The sequence below is a fragment of the Pelophylax lessonae genome (assembly GCF_965119305.1).
Source record: "Pelophylax lessonae genome assembly, chromosome: 4".
NCBI lineage: Eukaryota > Metazoa > Chordata > Amphibia > Anura > Ranidae > Pelophylax > Pelophylax lessonae.
The window spans coordinates 660,453,095-660,467,507 of NC_138771.1; the positions used below are offsets into that span (position 1 = coordinate 660,453,095).

The window sequence follows — 14,413 nt, forward strand, 5'->3', positions numbered from 1 at the left end:
CCATTTTCCAGAAGACCGCCATTTTACTGATGACCGGAAGTGACCTCATGCCGTGATATTTCCGGTGTTCCGTGAAAAAACCTTACCCGTGAAAATTCCCTACCCTCGTCACTTCCGGTGAGGGTACATCATACATCAGCTGAGCCGCTTCCTAGTGCGCATGCTCACAGCTGCGAAGGGTAGGGAATTTTCACGGGTTAGTGTTTTTTCACGGAACACCGCCTCATTCATCAGCTGTTGCCGCGCGAAATCATCTCGGCTCCAACCCATCAGACTTCCCGTCATCTCTGTTTCAGGAAAATTACATCGGTAGCAGGTCTATGAAAATACAAATCACGGTTACAGTGTAACAGTCATTCATTTGAGACGCCGCACCTGCTGATGAGGGAAGTCTCAGAGATGATTTCATTTAGCGGCTGGGCATGGGCAGTGGGACGTGCTGCAACAGCTGATAAATGACGCGGTGTAAGGTTAAAAAACACTACCCCATGAAAATTCCCTACCCGCTGCAGCTGTGAGCATGTGCACTGGGAAGCTGCTCAGCTGTTGAATGACGTACCCTCACAGGAAGTGACGAGGGTAGGGATTTTTCACAGGGTAGGGTTTTTAACGTTACACCGGAGTTAAACATTAGCATTTTAATTCGGAACAATTCTCAATTCGACCACTAGGTGTCTTACTGATTAATTAAAGCGGAGTTCCGGCCTCGGGGGTCAAATTTAGATAAAAATACCCCCGGGACAGTCAGGGCTAGTACATTCCACAATGGAGAGCCTCTGAACTGTCCCAGGTCGCACTTACCAGTATGCCCAGAAGATGTTTAGCAGGGAATGCCATGCTTACACTGGAAGTGATGAGCGGGGCCGGTGCAGGCGCATTGACTCCTGGGAGCGAAGACGTTCAGCTCCCATGAGTCTTTGCAAACCGGAAGTGACGGCGCGGGCCACGGCCGTAGAGGGAGGAAGTGGCCCGCGTCCGGTATTTTCTTCAATATCAAGGTAGGTCTTCGTGCAATATTCGTGCACTTGCCGTAAATAGCGGTGTATACTACGGGGACTTCCGGGTTCGGCCGTAACCGGAAGTGACGTCACTTCCGGTTACGGCCGCACCCGGAACTCCCCGTAGTATACACCGCTATTTGCGCCAAGTGCGCGATTCATCTACAGCAAATGTGAGTTTTATTCTTGTTCTTCTGTGGCAATAAAGTGTTTATATACTTTACCATGGAGGTCTACCTTATATTTTTCTAATACCTATGTTAAATCGTGGGGATTTATATCGATCACCCCATCCAAAGGAAGGGATATCGAGGGACCCTTTAAATATTAGCTTTCACCTTTAAGGAGAGAAGGAGATAAAGAGGAAGTTATTATCCAGTGATACTCCAGTGGTTATATAAAAAAACGCCAATTTTGGTGTAATGTGAGGTGAGCGGCCATTGTACCTATATGTCTTTCTCTGGAGTCCCTGCTCACCCTGCATGATCACTGTTTTGGATATAACCAACAATCACAGAGATTTTTTTGGATTACCATCACCAGTCACAGTGTATATCTATTGTTTATGGTCACAGAGAAGGATCCACACCCCCTCTTGTGTCTGCACAGAATATTGCACTAAGACTTTATATATACAGTATATTTTTTTAGTGGATTTTTTGATTTTCATCTGGCACTTTATGTGATTTTAAATCTCACTTCACGTATATTTTTGATACCTTTATATATATTCTTCTATCAATATTTATCATCTATTTATATATATTAATGGCACTTTGATTCACTATCACTTTACTCACCCTGTGGATATCTTTTGTGAGATCACTTATTTATTTATTGATTTTACATTGATTGCATTTTATACTTTTGTATTTATTTTGTATTTGTTTTTTGTCACTTATGAACATGCAGTTTTATGACATCTAGTTATCTTTTGAAAATTAGAGCCGATTCATTATATACACCTTTGAATATCCAGTATTTTGGGAAAATACAGAATTGGCTGCTTCTTTTCCTCCTTCCCTCTCATCTGTATATATTATTTAGTTATTCATCTCTTGGCAGCGCACAGGCTCTTCTTCCCCCTTTTTTTAGCGATTGAATTGCATGCTAGAAAAATCCCCCATAGATATAGATCTAGATACAGAAAGGGGGCAAAGAAAAAACATTTTTTAAGGTCTTTCAAAATGAAAGGCTCGACTATAGCTTCTAGCTGTTGTCCAAAAAAACAATTGATGTCTAGATCTATGTTAAGTCCCCTGGGCACTGAACTTTTTAATTCATAGATCCATTCAGTTTCTTTCTTTGAAACCTCTAGTTTTTTATTCATCCCTCTTCAATGGTGTTGGATTACATCTATGCCCACAAATTTGAGAACACTAGCATTTTTGTTATGGAATCTATGAAAGTGAGCAGAAAGATGATTTTAAAAGTCTCTCTTAATATTATACACATGTCCCTCAGCCTATCTCGAAGGTGTCTGATGGTTCTCCCCACATACTGCTTAAAGCAAGGGCATTCAAGCACGTACACAACATGAGTAGTATTGCAAGTGATGAAGGCATCTATAGGATACGTCTTTTGTGTACCCGTTGGACTGAAAAACAGAACATTTACGTGTAGCGGTTCTGGTTTCTGTGCATATAGCACATTTTCTGCATTGAAAAAAAACTTTTTTAAGTTGGAGAAAAATGTTGTTCTGACTGGGGGATTAACAATGTTGGGTGCTATTTTGTCTCTCAATGTGGGAACTTTTCTAAAAACCATCTGAGGTTGAGCTGGTAAAATATAATTCAAAACCAGATCACTTCTGAGGATACCCCAATGTTTCTTAATGATTTTCTTGATCTGGTAATGCTGTATGGAGTACCCCGTAATAAAAGGGCAAACAGGTCCTCTTTGGACAACTTTATAATAACACATTGAACATAGAATTGACCTATGTGTGTAGCCAGGTGGAGGTAAACTTCCTGGATCTTACTCTGATTAACACTGGGTCTTCAATTGTAACAAAATCCTTTTTTAAAACTACTGATAGGAATGGGTACATCCCAATAAACAGCTGCCACCACCCCAGTTGGCTCAAAAACATCCCTAAAGGCCAATTCATCAGGATCAGGCAAAACTGTACCAACAAACTGAGCTAGATAGCAAGATATTAAAGTGCAGGTTCTTGGAGAAAGGATATGATGCCCGAAATGTACAGGATACCATCCAAATGGAAGCTAATATGGATAGAGCAGACCTACTTCACACTAGGCCCATAGAACCCCCTGCAAAAAGTTTTTCCCTTTTCATTTCAATAGTTTTTTTATTAGAAATTTTTCAAACATACAACAAGCAAGTTGCCAGAAAATACAAAGATCAGAGCATACAAACATAGCAAATAATAGCTTATACTTTAAATTAAGCAAAGTACCTCAAATCTGAAAAAAGATCGAGGAGTAGGACCCAAAGTTTAATCCAAGATCCTACGCCTAGGGCGCAGATCAAGGCCAGAGGAAACACGCCACGAGGCCCGGCACCCCACTGGGAGCATACTGTGCCCAGGCCCCATGACCCGCCCAAACCCCCTAACCAGCCCCTCCCCTGAAGACCTCCTGACCCCCCCACAGAATGATTCCCAAAAGAGTACACGTCCAATCTTTTAAACTTAAAATAGAGTAGGTGTCTCAGGGACTTGAAGTACATGTTATAAAAGAAAAGAAAAAGTTGAAACAGTCAACTTATACAACAGGTAGACTATCAACTGGACAGTCAAAACAGTGCCTCCGAATATTAGTCATCAATCAGGAAATACAAGTAACAGTCAGCAATGCTCCGGTTCAACTAGGATAGTTCAACTGCCAACGTCCCCATTGCTTCTGAAATGCAGGAAGGGAGTCCCGTGAGCTAGCAAAGAATTTTTCATAGGAGTGGATCGCTTTCACACGGTTGACAACATCATAAACGGTAGGAGTCCATGCTGACCTCCACGCCGCCGATATGGTCACCCTGGCCGCCATGAATATATGGGAGATAATGCATCTATGCTCTTTCTGGATTGCATGGATACCCAAATTAAGCAATGCCAATGCAGATGACATAGTAAGCGGGATGCCCGTTACAGATGCTATCAAGGCGTAGACTGAAACCCAGTAGCTTTTCAAGCACCTACACTCCCAAATATGTGCAAAAGAGTACCTCTGGACCCACAATCCCGCCAACATGAGTCTGAAGAGTCCTTGAACATTTTCACCAATCGAGATGGGGTGAGGTAGCTCCTATTTAGAAGTTTGAGTGCCCCTTCCCAATGATTGGTACAATGTGTATATTGATAGCTGGATTTAATGGCATCTTGCCAATCTATCAAGGAATATTCCAAGTTGAGGTCCCTTTCCCACTCCTGCATACACCTTGACTTAGTTTGACACCTGGGGTTCGTCAGTAGAACCATGAAAGCCCTTTAGACCTCATAGTCCTGGAGATGAGATATTCCCACACCTCCTGGGACACAGAAATACGTGTGGTGGGAAATTTCAGATGGTAATGGCGTAGTTGCGCTAAAAAAAATAAATTGGGGTGGAAGATAGAATTTGGGCATATGTAAATGAGCTCGGGATGGCATGGCGGGGGCAGTTTAAGAGGGAATAAGAAATTCGTATGAGGCAAGCGTTAGTTCCTTAGATATAAGTGGAGTCCCCGACAAGGCCCTCAGGGACCCCCAGCTAGCTACCGTAGCCCGAATGGACGGGACCTCAGGAATGTGGAGATCCCGACCAGTCTGCACCGCTAATAGCAAGGAGGGGAGATCCCTATTCGCCACCAAGGCCCTTTCCAAATGAACCCACAATTTATCAGAGATGGGGTTGAACCACTCCTTCACCTGATCCAATAAGGCCGCCCTGTGATAGCTGCGAAGGTCCGGCAATCCAACCCCCCCCCCCCGACACCTAGATTTGAGAAGGGTAGAGTAGGAGATCTTGGGCACCTTCCCATGCCATAGAAATTTCCGGAATAATTTCTCCATATTAGAAGAGAAGGAATTGGGTAGGATGATAGGAATTGTTCTAAAGTAATACAGGATTTTTGGTAGGACACTCATTTTAAGCGCACAATTTTCCCCATCCACGAAAGTTCGTATTGAGCTATGTGAGACAAATCTTGTTGTACTATATTAGTGAGCGCTGAAAAGTTGACTGAGTAGGTTGTGGCAGTCGGGAAGGACAAATCGATTCCTAAATATAGAAGGGATTTAGTGGCCCACTGAAAGGGATGATTCCTCCTCAGGAGCCCCAAGGCTCCCGAGGACATAAATAATGGCAAGCATTGAGATTTAGTAGTGTTTAGTTTGTAATAGGAGACAGCGCTAAAGGTGTCCAGGACCTTAGTAAGGTTTCTCAGGGAAGTTATCGGGGACCTAAGGGTAAGTATAACGTCATCCGCAAATAATCCTATTTTATGTTCTTTGTCTCCCACTCTGATACCTGAAATAGAAGGGTCACTCCAAATGGCCTCCGCCAGCAGCTCCATCACCAGGGAAAATATTAGCGGAGATAAAGGGCACCCCTGGCGGGTGCCATTCATGATATTGACGGAGTCAGACATGGCATTACTCGTATAGACTCTCGCCGAGGGTATTGTATACAAGGCCGATATGGCAGAGCAGACAGGGCCCCGAAGACCAAACTTGGAGAGGGTAGCTCTCAGGTACCCCCAGTGCACCCTGTCAAACGCTTTTTCGGTGTCGAGTGTCAGGAACACTGAGGGCACTCTACGGTCCTCCACCACTTTCAACAGATTAAACATCCATCTGGTACCATCAGGGGCCTGCCTGCCCGTAACAAATCCAACCTGGTCCGTGCGTACTAGATAGGGAGTTACCCGTGCCAGTCTCTGAGCCCATATTTTAGCGTACAATTTTAAATCTGAGTTTAATAAAGATATGGGACGAAAATTTTGTGGGATATCCGGAGTTTTCCCAGGTTTGGGTAACGCTACAATTATAGCTTGTAGCATCTCTGGGAGGAAGAAGGATCTAGTCATAGCTGCAAAGTTTTTCCCATTTATTACGGGGTACTCCATACAGCATTACCAGATCAAGAAAATCATTAAGAAACATTGGGGTATCCTCAGAAGTGATCCGGTTTTGAATTGTATTTTACCAGTTCAACCTCAGGTGGTTTTTAGAAAAGTTCCCACATTGAGAGACAAAATAGCACCCAACATTGTTAATCCCCCAGTCAGAACAACATTTTTCTCTAACTTAAAATGTTTTTTTCATACAGAAAATGTGTTATATGCTCAGAACCACTACACATAAATGTTCTGTTTTTCAGTCCAACGTTACACAAAAGACTTATCCTATAGATGCCTTCATCACCTGCAATACTACTCATGTTGTGTACATGCTCAAATGCCCTTGCCGTAAGCAGTACATGGGGAGAACCATATACCAGACCCCTTCAGGATAGGCTGAGGGAACATATGTATAACATTAAGAGAGGCTTTAAAGACCATCATCTTTCTGCTCACTTTCGTAGATTCCATAACAGAAATGCTAGTGTTCTCAAATTTGTGGGCATAGATGTAATCCAACACCACTGAAGAGGGATGAATAAAAAAACGCGAGGTTTCGAAGAAAGAAACTGAATGGATCTATGAATTAAAAAGTTCAGTGCCCAGGGGACTTAACGTAGATCTAGACATCAATTGTTTTTTAGACAACAGCTAGACGCTATAGTCGAGCCTTTCATTTTGAAAGACCTTTGCCCCCTTTCTGTATCTAGATCTATATCTATGGGGATTTTTCTAGCATGCAATTCAATTGCTAGTCACCCTATAGACATATGAGTTTTTTGCCCACACATCAGGACCTTTACATCATAGGGTGCAATACGACTAATTGGTTTGAATAGTGGATTGCCCGTCACCCACTTGGGGAGATGGATATTACCCATTTGAATTATATAGTTGTAAAGTTTCACATGATATTGTTCATAATTGTATATGATTCAGGTGACTTATTCTATACAGCTATATAATCATTTTTACTCTATGTATGGGATAGTGCATTTTTGAGATCTATATATCGCAGTATGTAAGATTTTATAATATACCTCATAGATGTTTTCTTTATGTAATTTGCTGATAAATGTTTATCATTTTTACAGTGATTATGTATGTGGAATTGTTGATCATGCATTCGATTTAATGGTCATTATGATATGAGAGAGGATAGACCAGATGAGGCTATTAACAAAATATTTTATCAAAGATATAACATTTTTTTAAATATTTTTTGTATATTCTAGAATATTTTTGGTGACTTTTTAAAAAATAATTCATTAAATCTATCTATATTTTTATTACATATTTATTTATTTTTTTATCGCATATATTTTATACTAAGCATTCATGTTATAATTCAATTGAGGACATTTTTGGTACTAGTTACAGTATATTAATTTATCAGTAAGACACCTAGTGGTCGAATTGAGAATTGTCACGAATTAAAATGCTAATGTTTGGCTCCGGAAGTATCACGGCATGAGGTCACTTCCAGTCACCAGTAAAATGGCGGTTCTTCCGCTTCCGGTCTTTCTGAAAAGGGCGCTGTGACTACTTCCAGTCCCGTAATTAATAACGTCTTTCCACTATTTAATACAAGTAAGTTTACAATGCCAGTGATAGGCATTCTCCTGTTGAAAACGTGTACTGACACTAAACGTGTCCAGACCTGGGCCTACACACTGGCATCTGTCTGCCGCATCCGTTCTGAGGAGCGGCGGACTTTCTGATGTGAGTTTTCGCTATTGATTTTATCTATGAACATGTACATGTTTTTACTATATACAGTACCTTAATAAATCATACTACACTATGAAATATCTTTCTGGCTCCATGTGATGAGCAATCTATTTAGTGCATCTACTTGGAAGATAAGGATGTCCTGATACCTGTAAGGTGGTATTCCCTTTGCCCACAGGAGTTTGATTCAAGGTTTGTCTCCCTGGCAAATCTGGGGAGCATATAGATGAACCTGGTAGAGGATCACTGTGTTGTGTATCGCACCGTTTTGGATGGTCGGTCACCCTGTGGACCTTTCATGTGAATTTTGCACCAATTTGTGACTTCTAAGGGCCTTCCTGTCTTCCTCTTCATCTTCATTCCTCCTATATTGTGACATACGTATTGGACTTTACACATATGGGCTATATATGATTGGAGTATTTATCAGTGCTGCACTGTTTCCTTTTCTTGTTGTTTAGAAGGCATATATTCACCTTTTTAGTGCCAGCAGCTTATGAACACATAGCTCTCACTCTCCATTGTTTTATATGTTTTATATGTCATATTTACTTGCTCTGTGTAGTAGTTTTGCACAGAGCAGCCCAGATCTTCCTCTTCTCAATTCCCTCTTTGTCTCTCCTGGCCCCTCCCGACTGATGAGTGCCCACATAGCAAGCTCCGTGTTTCCATTCAGACACGGCCTCGCCCCCTCTCTCCTCTAATTGGCTCATTGGGTGCTGCTTCACACAGAAGGTTTTTTTATCTTAACGCATAAAAAACCTTCTGACTTTACAATTCATTGCAGTATTATAATGAAAATTTTCAACATGTTTCCCCCACTGGGCTTCTTCAGGGGATGTTTTATCCACTAGTAGTCATAACACCTGTGATTAATCATATATAGCTTGGGTATTCAGTGTTGGCTATTCAGTAAACATTCCCAGTGATGTCAACAAATCGGGCTGTGTGTGACCACAGGAGGTATCAAGGAACCAGAAATGTCTAGTCCACATGGACGCTTGGTCCTCACAGGGGTTTAAAGTCAGGATGCAAAGGACTATGCAGTCTGTTTGTTACATCCTTCCCACGTGGCTCCGGCAAGGAGGGTGCTACATACCCATCACAAAAAGTCTGTTCAGTTGAAACAGTTTAGTGAGGTTCTTTCTTTGCTGGGTGGCTTAAAAGTGTGCCAGGGTTCCCTGTCTGTGCACACCATTCCCGTATTTGCTGGTTTTAAATTGCTCTCCTTGTTGCCACTGCTAAGGAATTAGAGGACACTAATGAAAAATGCATGTTATGTTGTGAGTTGTGTATGGTTTTATAATGTGGGGCATTTCCGGCATCTGGCAAATTGAGCATAGATACTCATAGATACTCATTCAGGACAACATATGGCAATGTAAAATTAAACACACACGAAACATGTGAAATGCAAGCGTAGGTTGGTTCTGAGAGGATTACAGAGGTCTTCCCTCTTTTGCAGGTGGTATAATCCAGTAAGCTGTTTTTCACTTTGGTTAGAGGTCATCTCTGTCTACTATCATCACCAGGGCTTTTTTCAGTGGGAACGCGGGGGAACGCAGTTCCGGCACCTCTAGCACTGAATGTTTACAATGGCAAGAGGTGCTGGGGTGTGAAGGGAGGGTTCACTGATGCTGGCTGCTGGAGTATCTATTGTTGCTGGAGGGGATCTATTTTTGCATGGCAATCAATTGTTGCTGGTGGAGGATTTTTTGTTACTGTGGGGTCAATTGTTGCTAGAAGGGATTTACTGTTTAAGAGTCTCCTGTTGCTGGCTGCTGGGGAGTCTATTGATGCTGGCTGCTGGGAGATTTGTTGTTGTTGCTGGGGGGTCTTTTGTTGCCAGGGGAGTCTATTTCTGCCGGGGGGGGGTCTATTGTTGCCGGGGAGGGGGGGTCTATTGCTGCTGGGGTGGGGTCTATTGCTGCTGGCTAGGATCTATTTTATTGCTTGTCTTGTTATCATGACCAAATTCCGTATACATTATTTAACACAACAAAATTATACTTGGCTCTATACTCTCTAAAAGGGGCCGTACTGGGAGTTGGGTAGGGGGTGGAACCAAGGAACGGTGCTCAGAGGTGGGTGGGGGTGGAACCAAGGGTCAGTGCTCGGAGGTGGGTAAGGGTGGAACCAAGGGTCAGTGCGCGGAGGTGGTTAGGGGGCGGAGATAAGAAGTGACTTAGAAAAGGGGAGTTCCTGCACCTATTCTCTGAGAAAAAAAGCACTGATCATCACTATCTCCAGCCTTTCTTGCTACAGTTTCTAACTTAACTTGTTTCTTTCAGGTTTTGGGACTACAGGCAGCCTGATAATTGGTCTGGGTATGAGAATGGACAAACGGAAGATTGTGCCACAATAGTACCAATCAGAAAATGGAACGATGACAATTGTTTCCGTAGAATCCCATACATCTGTGAGAAGAAACTTTCCTGACCTGGACATCAAAAAAGACCAGACTTCTATCTGCTAATCATTCCCTTTCCTCAACTAGACTATAGAAGAAAATATCCTGACCTGGACATTGAATACCAGATCTTCATTCAACTGCTAACTATTCCTCTTTATCTACCAGAGTATATAAGAATATATCCTGACCAGGACATCGGAGAAGACCAAAACCCCATCTGCTCATAAATATTCCTCATGTATCAGACTAAAATAAAACCTATCATGGCCTGGGCATCAAAGACGATTAGATCTCCATCTGCTAATTATTTCCTTTCTTCCACCAGACATAGAAAAAAAAAAACTTGACCTGAACATTGGAGAAGACAAGATCTCCATTTGCTAATCCTTCCCCTTCCTCAACCAAAATATAAATAAAAATATCCTCACTCAGACATTGAAGAAGACCAGATCTCCATCTGTTAAGCCGCACGACTATTTACGTCGGCAGTCAGCCCCTCACAGGCAGAGCGACATAGGGATACGTCGCTAGCCTTTGAGGGTCTAGGGAGCGAGCGTGCGCCGCCGGAGGCGCGCTCCCGCTCGGTCACGGACCCCCGCGCGCGTGACCGGCGGACCCGATGTCCACCGGTCACTCGCGATCATCCGTTAAAGCGGGAGAAAGGCAGGCGGCTAATGTAAACAAGCCGCCTGTCATTCTCCCCTGTGTATGAATGGTGATCATACGGTTCTACTATGTAGGACCGTTGACCACTGTTCATACACCTCAGGCCACAGTCAATCACAGTTAGAATCACGTCCCTAGGGACACACATAACCCCTCCCTCTAAAAAAAAGTTAACCCCTTCACTGCCAGTGTCATTTTACAGTAACAGTGCATATGTATAGCACTGATTACTGCAGTAATGTCACTGGTACCCCCAAAAGTGTCAAAAATGTCAGTCAAGGGTCCGATCTGTCCGCCACAATGTCGCAGTACCGCAAAAAAATCGCATATCGCTGCCATTACGCGTTAAAAAAAAAAAACAACAAAAATGACAAAAAACTTTCCCTTAGTTAGTAAACGCAATTACTTCTGCCATTGTAACTGTATAGATGTAAGTAAGATACCATATTTTACTATATATGTATTGATATTTATACTTTGTAATTTATAGACCTAAGTACTTTGTTCCGATTTATCCCTTAACGAAGGAACTTTCTATGTTCTGAAACATGTTGGATATGGATATATCAGTGTGAACACTATTGGGTTGGATACTTATCCTGACACCCTCCCGTTCTCCCTGATTGAACCTACGGTACACCTCTACTCATACAGATGGTTTATTGTTTTGTTTTTACCATGTGAAATTGTCACTTTTTATTATGTGAAATAAATATACTGCTTTTACTGTATTGATACTCCATTCTATTTTCTGTCTGCCTTTAAAGTCCCACTTGGGGGTTGTTTTCTCTTTCCTTTCAGAGCAAAGTCTGAAAGAGGTTCACTGGATATCAAGCCCCCTCCAACCTAGATAAGTCTCTTCTCTGCTCTCCCTTCCAGACGTCAGCCATCCTGAGAACCCCCCCTCCCCCTATTTCTAGGTATGGGGGAGCATGTGATCATTGGGACCGGTTGGTCTGCAAGTGTGAAAGGGGCCTAACACATCCACTTGATGTGCACCACCAACCCCCAGCACATCCATTGTTAAGCGGGAAGTGAATTGCTAGCTAGAGGGAGATCCCGCATGCACCACAGAGTTGATGATCGCCCCCCCCGCCCTCCTTCACTGCATAGTGAACTGCCAGCTGGAGGTACAGGGTGAGATGCCGGGTCATAGGGGCCCCCCACAGTGGTGGAACACCAGGGCCCGGTCGCAAGTGTGACTGCTGCGACTCTGGTAGTTCGGCTACTGGTCCGGAGTGGAGGTCCTTTTCCCACCCGAATGTCACTCAGGACCTTCAAAATTCTAGGTCCCAAAAAAGCCACTACTAATGCCGAAGGGAGTGAGAGTCAGTCCAGTCTTCTGTACAACTGTCCCAGAATACGTCACCCTGTATGGGTGAGTTGTGATGGGCCGAACACCTCCCTGTTCGGTTCGCACCAGAACATCTTGAACAGGGGAAATGTTCTAGTGAACATGCAAACTCTATTAAAGTCTATGGGATACGGACATGAAAAATCAAAAGTCCTAATTTTAAAGACTTATAAGCAAGTTATTGCCATAAAAAGAGTATGGTGACCCAGGTACTGCACTGGGGGACATGCATCAATGCAAACATTTTTTTTTTAAAAACAAACGTTTTTACAGGAGCGGTGATTTTAATGATGCTTAAAGTGAAATAAAAATGAAAAATTCCTTTAAATATCGTGCCTGGGGGGTCCCCTTAATGTGGCTGTAAAGTGGCGCATCTGTACGATATGTGGAGCCTGCTGCAGCAATACTGACATTTCTAAAGGAAAAAATGTCATTGTGATCGATCACAATCAAATGTGATTGATGATGAATTTACATCGAGGGACACAATTTTTTTTTCTTTTTAATAAAGGACTTGTCAAAAACTGTGATTCTGTGGTTTTTACTTTTTTACACTTTTTTTTGGTGAATGGGTAGGGGTACTATGCATTCTATATCTATTCACATAGGGGGGGGCTGGGATCTAGGGGCCCCCTTGTCCAGATTTGGATAAGCCCCCCACCCACAGACCCCGATAACCACAGCCCAGGGTTGTCGGGAAGAGGCCCTTGTTGAGGGCAAGTGGCCTGGTATGGTTCGGGGGGGGGGCTCTCGCTCGCCCCCCTTTCCTGGCCTGCCTGGCTGCATGCTCAGATAATGGTCTGGTATGGATTTTGGGCCAGACCCCACGCCGTTTTGTTTTTTTACATTTTGGTGTGGAGTTCCCCGTAAAAACTATACCAGACCCAAAGGGCCTGGTATAGATTTTGGGGTAGGCCCCATACCATTTTTTTTTAATTCTGTCATAGGGTTCCTCTTAACTACTTAAATACAGTGCACTTTCACCCCCTTCCTGCCAAGACCAATTTTCAGCTTTCAGTGCTCTTTGGCATCTATGGGAAATATTGGTCAAATTGGCATGGCACTGCTCTCTGTCTTTAACATTGGCGTCTATAGGAAATATTGGTCAGCTTGGCATGGCACTGCTCTCTGTCTTTAACATTGGCGTCTATGGGAAATATTGGTCCACTTGGCATGGCATTGCTCCTCGTCTATAACATTGGTGTGTTGTTTTGAAATATTGGCATGGCACTGCTCCCGAACCATAAGTGACAGGGACACAAAACTTGGGGAGCACTGGGAGAGGACCCAGGACTACAACATATCTATACATTAAAGTGGGGTATAACCTGTTCACTACACTGACTGCACTAAACTAACTCAACTCACTATCCACTAACTACCTCCCTAACCTCTATTATCACACACTATACATGGCTGCCGTGTAAGCAGCAGCCTTATATAGTGTGGGGCGTGGCCTTAGCCCCTGAGCCATGATTGGCTAAAGGCACCCTGCCTTTGGTCAATCATGGCTCCGACAGGACATTGTGCTATGATTGGCCAAAGTTTACGGGTCAGGTGCATGCTTTGGCCAATCATCAGCAATCAATGCACTGCAACAGCACAGTGCATCAGGGGGCAGGTGGCAGCGCTGAACAAATGGGGCAGTGCCGAGCGCCCAAATTGTTCGCATGTTCAGCGAACACATGAACAGCTTATGTTCGAGTCGAACACAGAGCCCATCCCTATGGGTGGGACCCCTGAGTACACCAACCTACCCCCCTTAAAGGGACGACAACCCAATTATGCCACATAGCACACGTCCAGGACCCAACCTTGGCGTCCTATACAATATATATATATATATATATATATATATATATATATATATATATATACACTCTCTCTTTTTAGATACGCCTCTTGATTTGCTTGGTAACACAAATTGCTAATCAGCCAATCACATGCCAGCAACTCAAACCAGTTAGGCATCTAGACATGTTGAAGACAACTTGCTGAAGTTCAAACTGAACATCAGAATGGGGAAGAAAGGGGATTTATTCTCTTCACATCACATTCTGTGGGAGGGATGTTGGAGAATTGTTTGATACCATTCTGGATCCAGCTCCCGATCTGCCGAATGGAGTTCATCTTCCTTTTTACTGAAAATTTTCTTTATGTTGTAAATTGTGGAAGTGGACCCGTCAGTAACTC

The 14,413-nt window shown here is 43.2% G+C and overlaps 1 protein-coding gene across 1 annotated transcript in view; it reads left to right on the top strand.

Moving 5' to 3' along the window:
• The window catches only part of LOC309553987 (asialoglycoprotein receptor 2-like), a gene marked incomplete at both ends in the record, with an annotated part of 32,656 nt that extends 22,430 nt beyond the window's left edge, over positions 1–10,226 (top strand). The window contains one exon of the mRNA XM_082255507.1: positions 10,079–10,226. Within this exon, the coding sequence (XP_082111633.1) occupies positions 10,079–10,226 (148 nt within the window). The remainder of the gene's footprint in view (positions 1–10,078) is intronic.
• Between the last annotated feature and the right edge of the window lie 4,187 nt (positions 10,227–14,413).